Consider the following 15,513-nt stretch of genomic DNA (forward strand, 5'->3'; position numbering starts at 1 on the left):
ATGTTGGTTCGAGAGGTATTGAAACGCTTGCTTGACAACTCTCTCTTTGCCAAACTCTCCAAATGCTGCTTTCATCAGACCTCCATTGACTATTTAGGTTACCGGAGCTCGGCAGAGGGCTTAAAAGTGGATCCTGCTAAAAAATTGGCGCAGTCCTCCAATGGCCACCTACTCCCACCAACCGCAAAAGAACTCCAGTGGTTTCTTGGTTTTGCTAATTTCTATCATTGACTTTATACCCCAATTAAGCTGAACTGACTCTCCCTCTCACAGACCTCTGCAGCACTAAGGGTAAAGATCCACTGTCCATGAAGCCCGGGGCCCCCCTTTCCTGGTCTGAGGAATGTCAAACAGCCTTTAAGCTGTTAAAATCTGCGTTTACCTCCAGACCTATCCCACAAAGCACCCTGGCCCAGGTCTCCTGTTTGCAGTTCACGTGGATGCCTCCCGGATAAAGCACTTGGAGCAGCCCTGTTGCAGAAAAATAAAGATGGTAGAGGCTGGTTCCGTGTGCCTTGTTGTCTAAAAAATTCTCTGGTGCCGAACTCAACTGGACTGTGGGGGACAAAGAGACTACTGACCATCAAAGTAGCACTCTCCACTTGGCGCCACTGGCTGGGAGAGGGCTAAGCACCCCTTTCAAGTTTGGTGGGATCATAAAAACCACAGCTCTGCCTCAAGATGTCCATAAAGCCAGCTTCGTTGGGCCGATTTCTTTTCTCGTTTCTCTTTTACAGTCCTTTTTTTCCCTGGGAAAACCAACAAACTGGCTGACGCGCTCTCGCGCCTACCCGGGGAGGGGGGTGGAGCTGCCTTACGAGACATTCCACGCACTGTTCTTTCCCCCTCCCAGTTGGGGTTGGCTGTCACCCACGATCTCAAGCGTCCGCTACTCCTCCACTTGTTCGAGTGCTAATCTCGCCAGCACCCTGCGGGAACTGGAGGCCCGGGGCTGCCACGAACCTCAATGACGAGGGAGACTCCCAATTGCGTTTGGAGAATGGAGTTTGGCCGAGGAGAGGAATGTTGATGCGATGCCTCCCCCCCTCCGCGAAAAGCGGGTTCTTGGAAACTTGCCCGCGATGCCCGTTCGACTGGACATTTTGGCTTTTTGAAAACTCTGCATTTAACCGCCCGGCAGTTCTGGTGGTAGCGCAATGCGCATAAAGACACGGTAAGGAGCATACATTGACCGAGGCTGCTCGGTTTGTGCAGAGGCCAAAACCATCCAGGGAAAGCCCCATGGACTGTTGAAACCTCTCCCGGTAGCCTCCATGTAGGAAGTCATCTCCATGGATTTTATTACAGATTTGCCCGAAAGTCGTGGCAACACGGTTTTATGGGTGGTGGTAGACTTATTCTCTAAAACAAGCCCATTTTATTTCATGTGCTTCAAATCCCTCCGGCTCCCAAGTTGGCTGCGGCTGTTTATTCAACATGTTTATAGGTAGAACAAAGCCCCCGTTAAGGTGGTCTCCGACCCCTTGACCCCAACTCATCTCAAAGTTCTGGAAAGCGTTTTTGGGGTTGGTGAGGGCCGCCGCGGCCGTCTCCGCCCCCCACCACGTCCACAGTGACGGCGAGGGCGGAGAGAGCAGAACCAGAACCCTAGGGCGAGTATTTACGTTGTTACGCAAGCTGCCACCAAGGCAATTGGTGCGAGCTTATTCCGTTTGCGAAGTGCGCCCTTTCTAACAATCTTAGTTCATAGTAGTACAAAGAAAGCCCCCTTTGAAATTGTGTCACAGTGGCTCCTTTCGCCCGTTGCCACAACTACCCGCGGCAACTTTGGACCCCCCAGAATTTCAATAATGGATTTCATCCCCTAGCCGAGGGATGGAAGTCGGTCCAGACCAGCTTTACAACAAACAAAGGACTCCCCAAAGGCTTCGCAAAGCGGATAAACACCGCTTGCAACAGTTTTCCTCTGCGTGTGGGCTCCTGGGTGTACTTATCTACCAAAAAAAAATCTCAGAGGCGGTGCGTGTATTCCAAACTTAGCAAGAGATTTGTGGGACCTTTTCAGATTACTAAAGTGATTAATGATGTCACTGCCAGCTTAGATTTGCCTAACTCTCTTAGTAACATCCATCCCTGTCTTCCATTTCCGAAAAACTTGCTCAAGGAGGCTCCCGCTTCCGATGCCTGTACGACCAGCGGAGAGGCCCCCACCGACTATTATTGATGGCCACAAGGGCACTACTGAGAATTGGCGCTATATGAACAGCTTTTGTCATAAGCGCTTGCAATATTTAGTCTAAATTGATTGGGATATTCCTCTGGGTATAATCAATGGGTTTATTCTGAAAATATTGAAGCCCCCCACCCTTATTTCACCACTTTCCACCGTGCGCTTTCCGCATGCAACCTGGGGAAAAGGGTCACTATTAGGGAGGCAGAGTGTAAAGGATTCAGTGGTGTTGATGGTGAAGTAACCTGTGGAGTGCATTCCCACAGCCCGGGCGATGGGCCAAATGCATCGGCGGAGACTTTATCTTTGCGCGGGAGATAGAAGAGCTTACCGTTCCCATGGGAAACTGGAAGAGAGGATGGGGTGAGATGGTGTTATAACCTGTGCTTCTGAAGCGGGGAAGTGCCATTTCCTGCCACTCGCGTGTCACCAAAAGAGACTTTTCCTAAGATGTCTTAATAAATGGACTTTTACTCCCAAAAGCCTTTTATTTCTGCTTCTATGGAATTCCTTACACTGCTTCTATGGAATTCCTTTCCTGAATCACTTTCCACACTCTGAGAATGTGTGTGTCTTTGATGTGTTTTAAGTTTCCCACTGTGACTGAATCTCTTTCCACATTCTGAAGATTCAAAAGGTTTCTCCCCTGTGTGGGTTCTTTGATGTTTTTGAAAGTAGCTGCTGCAATTTCCACACTCTGAGCATTCAAACGATTTTTCCCATGTGGGTTCTTTGATGCTTTTGAAAGTGGTGTCTCCTACTGTATCTCTTTCCACACTCAGAGCATTCAAAAGGTTTCTCCCCTGTGTGGGTTCTTTGATGTTGTTGAAGACTGTCACCCCAACTGAATCTCTTTCCACACTCCGAACATTCAAACAGTTTCTCCTCTGTGTGAATTCTTTGATGTTTTTGAAGATAGGTACTACAACTAAATCTCTTTCCACACTCAAAACATTCAAAAGGTTTCTCCCCAGTGTGAGTTCTTTGATGCTTTTGGAGACTTCCACTATCAGTGAATCTTTTTCCACACTTTGAACATTCAAAAGGTTTCTCCCCTGTGTGGATTCTTTGATGCCTGTGAAGATGACTGCTTTGACTGAATTTCTTCCTACACACTGAGCATTCAAAAGGTTTCTCTCCTGTGTGAGTTCTGCGATGCTGTTGGAGACTTCCACTGTCACTGAATCTCTTCCCACACTCCGAGCATCCAAAAGGTTTCTCCCCTGTGTGAGTTCTTTGATGTGTTTTAAGATTGCCACTGTGACTGAATCTCTTCCCACACTCTGAGCATTCAAAAGGTTTCTCCCCTGGGTGGATTCTTTGATGGTTTTGCAAAGAGTCACTTTTATTGAATCTCTTTCCACAGTGTGAGCATTCAAAAGGTTTCTCTGCTATGTGGGTTCTTTGATGCTGCTGAAGATGACCATTTTGAGTGAATCTCTTTCCACAGACTGAGCATTCAAAAGGTTTTTCTCCTGTGTGGGTTCTTTGATGCGTTTGAAGACTGCAACTGTGTCTGAATCTTTTTCCACAGACTGAGCATTCAAAAGGTTTTTCTCCTGTGTGGGTTCTTTGATGCATTTGAAGGCTGCAACTGTGTCTAAATTTCTTTCCACACTCTGAGCATTCAAATGGTTTCTCTCCTGTGTGGGTTCTTTGATGTGTTTGAAGACTGCAATTGTGTCTGAATCTTTTTCCACACTCTGAGCATTCAAAAGGTTTCTCTCCTGTGTGGGTTCTTTGATGTGTTTTAAGACTGCCACTGTGACTGAATCTTTTCCCACAATCTGAGCATTCAAAAGGTTTCTCCCCTGTGTGGGTTCTTTGCTGTGCTTTAAGACTGCCACTTTTACTGAATTTCTTCCCACATTTTGAGGGCTGAGGTTTCTCTACTTTGTGTATTTTCTGATGCACAAGGAACTGTGATCGGTATCTGAAGAACTTCCCACAGCAAAAGCATTTATATTCCTTCATTACACTGTGCTTCAGAATATGTTCTTTACTTTTTCTTGCCTCAGAAAACATCATTCCATTCCCTAAGCAGTTTAATGGCTTCTTTTGTGAATTAATCATTTGGGGTTGAACAAGGTTTGATTTCTGTGAGAAGCACTTGCCACTGTCTGAACAGCTGTAAGGTTTCTCTTCTGTATGTGTTCTTTGCTGCCTAGGGAGCTCTACCTTGTAAAGGAACCTCTTTCCACTCTTCAAGCACTGATGGGTCTTCTTTCCATTGTGGATCTCATATTGGGTTTGATCTGAGAAGGTCATTCTACACTCCAAACACTTATATGCTTTCTCTACCATGTGCATTACTTTGCAGAAATCCTGCCCTTTACGAAGATTCATGTTCTTATGGAAGGTACTTCCAAAGGCCACACATTCATTTTTGTTTTCTCTGGGGGGGATTCGCTGGTTAGTATGGAGGCCTTTGTTACTTCTTGTTTTGCTTGACCCTTCTTGGACTAGGATTTCATGAAAATCTTGGAATGGAAAAGGCTTATCCTCTTTTTTATCTGGATGGCTTTCCCCTTGACTCTTTGATTCATCTCCAACCCTGAAGTTTCCTTTTGAGTCTTCCTCCTTGGTTTTTTGCTCAGAGAACCCCTGGAATCCCCCAACTGTCTCCTCTATATGTCCTGCTGGAAGGAAGAAAGATGACCAGTCAGCACCTACACAAGAAGCTGAGAAGCTGATCAGACACTACTCATTAATGCATGTGTGTTTCCTTGATCAGATCTCCCCCTCCCCAAATAAACAGGCTGCTGGTCACACCTTCTCTGCAGCCAAGCCCCCTAGGTCAGCAGTTTTCAAATCCTGTCTATCCCATCTCAAACTCTCAGCATGTATTTTAATGGGGAAATTGGGTAAAGAATTGTTCCCCAACCATTCAAATTTGAATTGCTGTAAAGCTCTTTTGAATAGATTATTGATGATTAAATAGAACAGAAGATGAGGTTTTTATACCCTGCTTTTCTCTAAAGAGCTCATTGTGGCTTACAAATCACATTACTTTTTCCTCCCCACAGCAGGCATCTTGTGAGGTAGTTGGGGCTAAACATCCTTAGCTCCCTATAGATGCAATGGGCACTAGCAACAGGTTGAAGAGGAAGCATCTCCCCTGCAATGGGCTTTAGTGGGGGTGTAGCAGAGTCCACCCCACGCTTCCTTGTGATGCACCACTGACCTGGCTCTGCTTTTGTGGCTCAGTGGTGGGAGAGGTGTGGCTTAGTGTAGGTGGGAGATGAGAATAGGGGGAGAGTGGAGAGGAGTGGCTTGGGGTGGGGAGGGGGTGGGAAGGTGAGTATTGGAGTGGGGGTTGAAAGGTGTGGCTAGGGGTGGGGGGGAGTGGGATGTAGATGGTTAGGATGGGGGTGTTTGTTGGGCCCTCTGGGCCCACCATGACTTGGGGGCGGAAGTGGGCAGGGGGGCATTTTCCAGGCCTGCCGCACCCCAGCTTGGCTTGGGGAGGTGGGAGGGGGTGAGGGCACCTATTCCTGGGCCCTTTGTGGCCCGGCTTCTTCTGGGGGTGGGGTGGCCTTTGCCAATGGTACTGCAGAATGCACAGGGGTTGGGTCCCTGTGTGTCCTGCATGGTAATTGGATAAGGGTTCATCATCAGATGTTCGAACCCTTAGCCAATTATGTATAAGGATGTTTGAATCGTAGTCATATAATCAAGGTTTAGCAGGTTTTTTTTAACTTAAAAGAATTATATTAGTTAAATAATAACTGATAAGAAAAGCTCTTTAAAATTTAGAGTGTGATGCCAAGATTCATTTTGTGTGTGTGTATATATATATATATATATACACACACTTTCTGTTAGTTTTGTCTATAAAGGTTTACTCTTTTATATCTACTTTTATATTTGGTTATTCCTTTTAAGTTCAAGGTATTATTTGTGACTTTCAGTGCCTTGAGTGGTCTGGGACCCTCATATCTTTGGAACTGCATTTCCCCATATTGCCCAGAGAGGGCACTTCAATCTTCCAATGGAAATCTGCTGGTGGTCCCTGGTCCCAATGATGTTAGGTTGGCCTTGACCACAGCCAGGGCTTTCTTGGCCCCGGCTCCAGCCTGGTGGAACTCTCCGTCAGCGGACACCAGGAACCAAGGGGATCTTAGTAATTTCTGCAGGAACCTGTAAGAGGAGATGTTCTACTGGGCTTTTGAGGACATCCATTGCTCCTGCCCCATCTTGTTGGTCTCCCAACCATCAACCATCGACTATCAAACATTAATGGCCATCTAGTGTTATGAACTTTAATCAGAGTGCCTTCCCCCTTCGTCCTCCTGTTTATGTTTTTATTGTCATCTGATCCATGTTACATCTCTCATTATCATAGGAAAAGTAATGGAAGATTGGGGATGCTGAATGAGGTTACTATAATTTTTGCCATATGTGGAGACATGTAATATTTTTAGTATTTTAATTTCATCCAAGAGTTATATTTTGATATATATATTATTTTATATATTGGTAAGCCTTGCCAAACCTGGCTATGGTCAGGAATGAGCCGGGTGTAAATGCAATAAAATAAATTTTAAAATACAATTTAATACAAAATCAACTGAATTTTTTTTAAAGATGAAAGCCTACAAGCACAACCAGCACAACCGGGACAGATCCATTTCATATCACAGTCAGACAGCATGACCGTAATCCCATTGGAGGACAACTTTGTTGAAATGGTTGATGACTGAGAGTCTTTCTGAGGGTCCCACATTGTCCTCAGGCCACCCTCTCTGGACAACATTGGCCTCACTTGTTCTGGGCAAAGCAGATGACTTGGGTTGCTCTGCTTGGCTATGGTGCAGATTGCTTCCACTGTCACATCTTCACCTCAAGACTTCCGAAAGGAAGCAAGTAGTGGGGAAGGTCTCAAAAGAGCAGATTGCTGTTCACTATTTTGATTAATATATCATCACAAAAGCAGCAATTTGCACCTTGGCCAGCTATTAAAAATCCTTACCCAGGGAGGCCATGTTCCCATAGTTTTCCAGAATGACTTCCATGTAGAGAGACCTTTGGTCCAGATCCAACAAAGTCCATTCTGCCTTGGTGAAATACACAGCCACCTCCTCAAATGAAACTGGAGTCTGGAAAAAAAAAAGCAAGCCTGAGTCCCTCTTCAGAGATCATGCTAGGCAGAGAGGGCGCTCTGGAAGGGGGCTTTCTGGGAGGGTGCCTGATGGAGAGCCCAGCATGTGTCTAAGGACTGATGTTCAGAGCCTCTTGCCTGGGCCCCTCAGCACCAACTGCAGGAAGAAAGCCTCCCTGAGAAAGGCTGCCCCCCCTTGTCTTCCTTACCTTGACTGGAAGAGCAGCAGCAATTTCCATACCTCCACAAAGAAAAGGAAACAACACTGTCTCTTGACTGACTGCAAGGGAGAAAAAAGCGGGAGAAAGGGTATTAGCCTTCACTTCCTGTTCTGTTTGCTTGTGTGAATCGGGTTTCTCTCTCTGTCTCTCTCACACACACGTTCACAGGGCTGCGTAACCTTGCCCTATGTACACTCAAAAAGAATTGTAACACTTGTGGAAGATGCAGAAGAGAGGCACAAGGCACCTATAAATCTTGGGGGCGCTGTAAGTTCTGTTGACACACTTCAGACTTCTGTGATACTTAAAATTTGTCCTGTGAACTCTGGAGCATATAAAGTGAGAGCACCTCTGCTGGATCAGACCAAAGGTCCAGGCAGGTTCTTCTGCCACTGGCTGGGCCCTTGCACATGCCCCTAAGTCCAGGCAGGTGTGATGAAAAAAGATGAAAATGACATTGCACAGCATCTAATTACATTTGGCCAAAAATCTAGACGTGACTTTAGACGTGACTGGGCTCTCCTTGTTGGGCGTGGATTCCAGGTCTTTTACCATTTTGGTTGCCCTCCACTGGACCTGTTCCAGCTTGTCTATCATTTATTTTGTGGTGTTTGAGTATCTCTCATGGAATAAAGGTGGGATATGAATATTGTAATCGATGTGAGGAACTGCCTCCATGACTTTGTCCAATCCTCTTTTATGGGCATCAAAATTAGTGAACAGAAGTGTGAATCACAAGGACTAATGAGAGGCATCTATTTTAACTCTCTGCCACTATTTACTCTTTCTGAAAGCCCTCATACCCTCTCCTCTTTTCCTTCTTCTGTCTCTTCTTTTATGGTTGCCAACTTCCAAGTAGATAATGGAAAAACAAAGGGATAGTACGTACAAGAAGAATGTTTGTAAATATCAATAACTCAATTTAAAAAATCTATGAACATAAGTCCACAAACATATGTGCAAAGTATCCAGAAGGAAACAATTAAATGTACTGTAGTATTAACTTCATACCACCAAATGTCACTAAAGGACAAAGAACAGCAAACCACATATTATAAACAGAGCAAAAATTAAGTAAAGTTGAGTCACAAAGGCAAAGTATAATCTAGTAGAAAAAGGAATTATGAAGTCCAGATATTAAATCAGATAAAGCTTAAGTCCAAGTGCTACAGGTTATCCTATATATACAGGTTATATCTGGTTTCATATATATTTCTTCTTCAGGGAAGGTCATCAGTGTCAAGTTGTATGTTCATCTCTTTCATAACAATAGGCTCGTAAATCTTCACAAGAGAATCTTCACAAGAAAATGCCATTCAAAGTACATATCCACTATCTCATAGTTTCTACAGGGATGCTACAGTGTATATCTATTTAATATCTCTCCTATGCAGATAAGCTGCCTGCATGACATAAAAGTCCTCAAATGCTTGTATATGTTACCAACTTCCAGATGGGGCCTGGAGACCTCCTGTAATCACATCAGATCTCTCACTTTAAGAGATCAGTTATCCCTAAAGGGTTGCCACCTCCAATTTGGGAAATTCTTAAAGATTGTGGGTGAAGCCTTGGCTGGGCGAGGTTTGGGGAGAGAAGCAACATCAGCAGGGTATAATGCCACAGAGTTAATTCTCCAGAGAAGTCATTCTCTCCAGCAGAATTGATCTCTGTCATCTGGAGTCCAGATGTAATTCCAGGTCATCTCCAGCATCCACTTAGAGGTTGACAAGCCTAGAACCCTCTGAAGATGCCAGCCACAGATGCAGGTGAAACGTCAGGAAAAAATGCCACTAGAACACCGCCATACAGCCCAGAAACCACACAACATCCCAACTCTAATACCCCTGGAGAAAATGGTTGCTTTGAAGAGTGGGCTCTAAGACATTATACCCTTCTGAGGTCCCTCCCATCAAATCCCCAGGAATTTCCTAACCTGGACAAACATCTCCTTCACAGCCAACCTACCTTTATGTTTTCATCCCCAGCAACTTCTACCTAGGAAAACTGTGGTCACCAGGCTTGCACGGTACAGAACTCTGAAGGACTTGTGGGATGGGCTGCTCACATTCCCTTGCTTCCCCCCACATTATATTCTCTTTCCCTTTCTCTAGAGAACCCCCAAATCCTCTTCCCTTTCTCTGCCTCATTCTCTCTTTCTCAGCCATGCACCACCCTCACATCTTCAGCTGTATTTATTATTTATTTACTTCATTTTACCCCACCTTTCTCCAGTGTGGACCAAAACAGTGTGGGTAGCATGGTGGCCAAGTTTGCGAATGATACCAAATTATGTAGGGTGGTGAGAACCGCAAAGGATTGTGAAGAGCGCCAAGCAGACCATTATAAATTCGGTGAGTGGGCTAAGAAATGGCAAATGCAGTTCAATGTAGCAAAATGTAAAGTAATGCACATAGGGGCAAAAAATCCAAACTTCACATACACGCTACAAGGGTCAGTGCTATCAGTCACAGACAGGAAAGGGATTTGGGCGTCTTAGTTGATAGTTCCATGGGAATGTCAACTCAATGCATGGCAGCTGTGAAAAAGACAAACTCTATGTTGGGGATAATTAGGAAAGGAATTGATAATAAAACTGCAAAGATTGTCATGCCCTTATATAAAGCAGTGGTGCAACCACACTTGGAGTACTGTGTTCAGTTTTGGTCGCCACATCTCAAAAAGGATATCGAAGAGATAGAAAAAGTGCAGAGAAGCGCAACAAGGATGATTGAGGGATTGGAGCACTTTTCTTATGAGGAGAGGCTGCAGCATTTGGGACTCTTTAGTTGGGAGAGGAGATGTCTGAGGGGGGATATGATTGAAGTCTATAAAATTATGCATGGAGTAGAAAATGTCGACAGAGAGAAATTTTTCTCTCTTTCTCACAATACTAGAACCAGGGGGCATTCATTGAAAATGCTGGGGGGAGGAATTAGAACTAATAAAAGAAAACATTTCTTCACGCAACGTGTGATTTGTGTTTGGATTATGCTGCCACAGGAGGTGGTGATGGCCACTGACCTGGATGGCTTTAAAAGGGGCTTGGACAGATTTGTGGAGAAGTTGATCTATGGCTATCAATCTTGATCCTCCTTGATCTGAGATTGCAAATGCCTTAGCAGACCAGGTGCTCAGGAGCAGGAGCAGCAGCAGCAGAAGGCCATTGCTTTCACATCCTGCTTGTGAGCTCTCAAAGGCATCTGGTGGGCCACTGCAAGTAGCAGAGTGCTGGACTAGATGGACTCTGGTCTGATCCAGCAGGCTCTTTCTTATGTTCTTAAAACAGCTTACATTAGTCTCCTCTCTTCCTTTCCATCCACACAACAATCCTGTGAGGTAGGCTAAGCTGAAAGTATACAAGTGGTCCAAAATCACCTAGTGAACTTCCACAGGAAGATGAAAATTTGAACCTGGATCTTCCAGACTTTACTCTGAACCTCCAGCTGCTCCAACACCCTGGATTCATTGGGTGGCTTATGTTGAATAGTGGCAAGCAGACAGGCCTAGTTGAGTCATGCAAGTTGAGTGGTATCAAGTCTCACCCAGAAGTTGATGCCAGGCCTAAGTTTGCCAATCTTCAGGTGCAAGCTCAAGACTCCCCAGAGTTACCACTGAATTCCAGATGACAGAGATCTGTCCCCCTGGAGAAATGGCTGCTTTGTAGGGTGAAATCTATGGCAGCACCTGAGACCTCTTCATACCCAGCCACAGCCATAAAATCTCCAGGAAGTCCCCAACCTCCAGTTCACAACATTAGTCAGGCCTGGCCCAAAATATTCTCCCTCAAAGGCCAAAGTATGCCTGGAAAGGGCTCTGTCCCTTTGCTTTTACTGACAGAACTCTCCAATCTTTTTTTTTTAGGTTTCATATTTTTCTGCAAATCTGGCCCCCTTTTCAGGTTTCTAGAACGATTCTTCTTTCCCATTCACAGTTCCACTCACCAAAGTTAAATATTCACAAATTTGGCCCAATTCGCCTTCAGAATATAAGACTGAAGGCCACAAGTTGTGTGAAGAAACATTTCAATATTTTCCTGAGCAGAACTCTCTATGAAACTAGCTACCCCAATCCCATCTAGGCACAATGAGACCTTACCACATGACAGGGCATCTTGGGTATACTCCTGGGTCTGTCCTTCCTCTGACAGAGAGTTTTCTGTAACAGACAACTCAGCTTCCATCTTCACAGATGGATCCCGCACCTGAAACAGCAGCAAGGGAGATGGGGAAGAGACTGAATGGAAGATGCCAAGGAATGGATTGTATCCCACACCCAGACTCTGCACCTTTATCAGCACATCTTACAGGGTTTTCCTTCAACACTGGTAAATCTAGAAGGATAAGAAATTTCTGAAAAGTGGTAGATGAAGCCGGTTGTTAAATTTCCCATTTGGATGACTAACACTTGGACCAAACATGGAAGCTTCCAGAGAAGGTCAGATATCTTTGCTGGAATTGGACATAACATGGAAGTAAAAGCCCTCACCTGTTCTGCCTGCCTCTTCTCCTCTGTCTGACTCAGGAAGAAACCTTCAGCCAGGGCCACAGCCTGGGAACTGGTCTCCGGGTGGCATCCTCTGACCCAGCACTGCATTTCTTGGGGCAGGATGGTCAGGAACTGCTCCAGGATCACCAGGTCCAGGATCTGCTTCTTGGAGTGCCTCTCTGGCTTCAGCCATTGGTTGCAGAGTCCATGAAGTTGGCTACAAACCTCTCGGGGCCCATTGGCCTCATGGTAGCGGAACTGCCGGAAACATTGGCAAAGCACTTCTGAGTTCATGGGCTTCTGATCCAGGATCTCTGGCACAGATCTCTCCCAGAATTCAACACCACTCCCAGCTTGGATGGGATGGGGGCCTTTTCTTGCTCTTTTGCCAGGCCTAGGTCCTTCTGGATCCTGTTCTTCCATTGCATTCTCTTTCTATTGGGTCACCTCTGACTGTGAAAGGATGCCTTTGATAGGAAGAGAGGCCTCTCCCTACAGGAGATGGAGGAAGACAGCAATGTGGCACAAGGAAAACAAAAGACAATGGAGATATGCAATGGATCAGAACAAAATTGCCTCTTGTGGCTTGTATCATTTTGATGTATTACATAGCTAGGTGTTTTATAAGCCTGTTTGTTTCATCAGGAAATGTAACTGTCTCTGCCCCTTTAAAGAGGCTACAATTCTGTCTCTGATTACTTTGGAGGGCTTTTCTTTGTGTTTCACCATGTCCACCATGTTCTGGGTGTTCCACCCCCAGCTAAGTGTAACTTCTATTTGATTAAAAGGGGCATATCAAATAATTTTTTTTAATTGAAGAACTGCTTGAGTTCACTTCTCTAAGTGTGTTCCCACTTGGTAACACTTACATTTATGAAAATAACAATAAGAAAACTTCATATTTGTTCTTTTTTATAACACAGAATATAGAACAGCAATGAATAATTAACACATACCACTTTCAGAGTTTTTCTGACTTTAGTCAGTCTCTTTCATTACAAACTTTTGCAACAACTAGCACAATACAGATGAACAGGCAAATAAAAATAAATAAAAGTGATTGGTAGGAGATTCCAATTCTCAACTTGTAATTTCATTTTTTTGCATCACGGATTCCAGAACGTGATTCCTGTACACAGAAAGCTAGCACTGCAAGGAGAAAGGTTGTGCCTACTGTCTCTGTTTGAATCAGACCAGAGACTGATGCCTCCTCACCATGCCAGACAGGGGCCTTCACGCTTTCCTTCCATCCAGCACATGGATCTTGCAACTCTAGTTCATCATCTCGGGGAGACTGAAGGGACTCCCTCCCTATATTTGCAAATACTCAGGGGAGTGAAAAGCAGCAGAGGACCAGGATTTCTATAGAGAGAAAGAAAAAAGGGGTTGAAAGGGGGGGGGGCTCCCTACAGACTCCACGAAATCACACAGCAGCATATCTTAGAATCCTGAGGTGAAAGGATGGAAATGCATGCAGTGAAAAGGCTAGCAAGAAGCAGAGGGGGCAGGACTGGGGGGCTTCCTCCCCATATCTCCTGCCTGTCTTCAGCCTTGACCAACTAGCCCCCTCCTCAGTCTAAAGAGGCTAGGGCAGGGGTAGGGAACCTGCGGCTCGAGAGCCGCATGCGGCTCTTCTGCCCTTGCACTGCGGCTCCATGAGCCAAGCCGCTGGCCTTCTTATCTCTGGCTCCGGGCCTCTGCAGGTGGGGCAGGGCTGGCGCACTAAATGCCTCAAGGGGTCGGCTTGGGCCAGGCCGCAGGCTTCCCTCTCACCTGTCTCCAGCAGGCCGGGCGCAGGCGCTTTTCTCGGCAGCCAAGCGAGGCCGAGCCACTGGCCCCATCCTTGCCCGCCCTGCAGGCAGCAGGGTGGACACATCCATGCGCTTCTCAGAATGAGCGGAGTAAAAGGTTAAAAAAACCAAAATATACAGTGTTATCTTTATTTTAAATGTCATTTGCGGCTCCAAGTGTTTTCTTTTCCCATGGAAAACAGGTCCAAATGGCTCTTTGAGTGTTAAAGGTTCCCTATCCCTGGGCTAGAAAGTCCCTTTCTATTCACATCTTTTGTGGGTCTTAATTTCCCAACTCTTCTTTCTTTGGGGACTTTTTTATTTTGCACAAAGCGGCTCTTTCTGGCACAGGAAGTGTTTGAGTGAACTGGGGGAACAAGAGGGTGCTCTTCTCCTAGTTCATCACTTTCTATCCGTTCTATCTCGTTCCTTCCTAGCATATCCTAGCCCTGTATTCCCGCCCCCCCCCCCCAAGCTCCTTTGAGTTCACCAGACCACTCCCTCTCATTACTGCGGCAGCCCAAAAAACTAAATCTTTCCTTCTGTGAGAGGGGAGCAAGAAATGGCTGCCCCCCCCCCCAAACTTCCCTTCAACTGTGATTCTTTCCCTTTAATTATTCTAAGCTATTATGTGTGTCTCCTCCATCAGCCAGGAAACTGTTTCTTTCTTCCAATGGAAGGGAGCAAAGATTCAGCCACTCAGATGTCTTCCGTGTGGGGAGGAATCGGAGGCTTTTGGCCCCGGATGCATCACTTCCCACTTCCAGAGATCCTCTTTCTGTCCCACCCACCCCTTCCGACCTCTTTGCTCTCTGCTCGGGGCTTTGCCCTCCGGAATGAAGGGACGTCCTCTGCAGACTCAGTCACGTCTGAAAGCGCCTACTTCGCACATGCATGCATTGAATGCCCAAGGAGAGGAGGGAGGTCCCAGCGCAGATCCCATCACACGTCTCCCCCCGCCCCCCAATTGATGTTCTCAAAACAGACATTCGCCATGGAGAAAAAAAGCGGGGGTATTTCACCCAGTTCCCCATTCAACCCCCTCTTCTCGCCGCCTTCCCATAACTCACAACCTCTGCCCGGCTCATCCACAGTCTCCCACGCACCGTGCAAACGTCAATCATTCGCAGGGTCTCTGCAATGAAGGGAGGGGGATGGACCTCTCTTTTTCTCTGTCTCTCTCACACACACGCCGGCTCCAGGTGCTACAGGGAGTAGCGTGGTGGAGCCCCCAATCCCCCACCCCAAGGCTTTACACTATGGCGGTTTTTTCTGGTTTAGCCCCGCCTCCGACCTCCCTTCTCTTCTCCCAACTCCACATTTCCCTGCCGCAAAATCCCCCTTTACTCACTTAGAAGGGCGAGATGAAAGTGCGCACCCCCCACCCCACCCCGTGGCGCCCACTCTAGGATTTCAGACTCACTGACTCCAATTTCCGTGGGACGGAGACATCCCGTGGAAAGGGGACCCCCCTCTGAAAAGAAGCGGGGCTCCCCTCCGCCCCGCCCCTCCTGCTTTCTGCAAAACAGGCTTTAGGTTTGCTTCAAGGAGGAAAATGGGCAAGGGGGACTAGCTGAGAGAAAGGCTGGTGGGGACCTGAACTATTTGGGGAAGGGGAGACACCACCTCCAAGCCTCCGGCAGCAAGAAATGCCGCCTTGCCTGCTTCTCTGTCGCTCCCCCCAAACAGGATCCAACCCATTTGATCTCTGGCGCAGATTCACTG

At 46.3% G+C, this 15,513-nt stretch overlaps 1 protein-coding gene across 12 annotated transcripts in view; it reads right to left on the reverse strand.

Moving 5' to 3' along the window:
- LOC125428537 (zinc finger protein 436-like) overlaps positions 1-15,513 on the reverse strand; it is a 774,209-nt gene that overhangs the window by 448,483 nt on the left and 310,213 nt on the right. Inside the window, exons 1-3 of one of the 12 annotated variants that reach the window (XM_048488788.1) lie at positions 14,859-15,005; positions 13,214-13,360; positions 11,999-12,490 (exon numbers count right to left, since the gene is read on the reverse strand). The exons of 9 other annotated variants lie outside the window; for them this stretch is intronic. In XM_048488788.1, the coding sequence (XP_048344745.1) occupies positions 11,999-12,421 (423 nt within the window). In that variant the 5' untranslated portion in view covers positions 12,422-12,490; positions 13,214-13,360; positions 14,859-15,005. Of the gene's footprint in view, positions 1-11,998; positions 12,491-13,213; positions 13,361-14,858; positions 15,006-15,513 lie in introns of those variants that run through there. 2 more of the 12 variants (XM_048488790.1, XM_048488791.1) reach the window with 2 other exon arrangements.

This window comes from Sphaerodactylus townsendi, linkage group LG03 (genome assembly GCF_021028975.2).
Source record: "Sphaerodactylus townsendi isolate TG3544 linkage group LG03, MPM_Stown_v2.3, whole genome shotgun sequence".
NCBI lineage: Eukaryota > Metazoa > Chordata > Lepidosauria > Squamata > Sphaerodactylidae > Sphaerodactylus > Sphaerodactylus townsendi.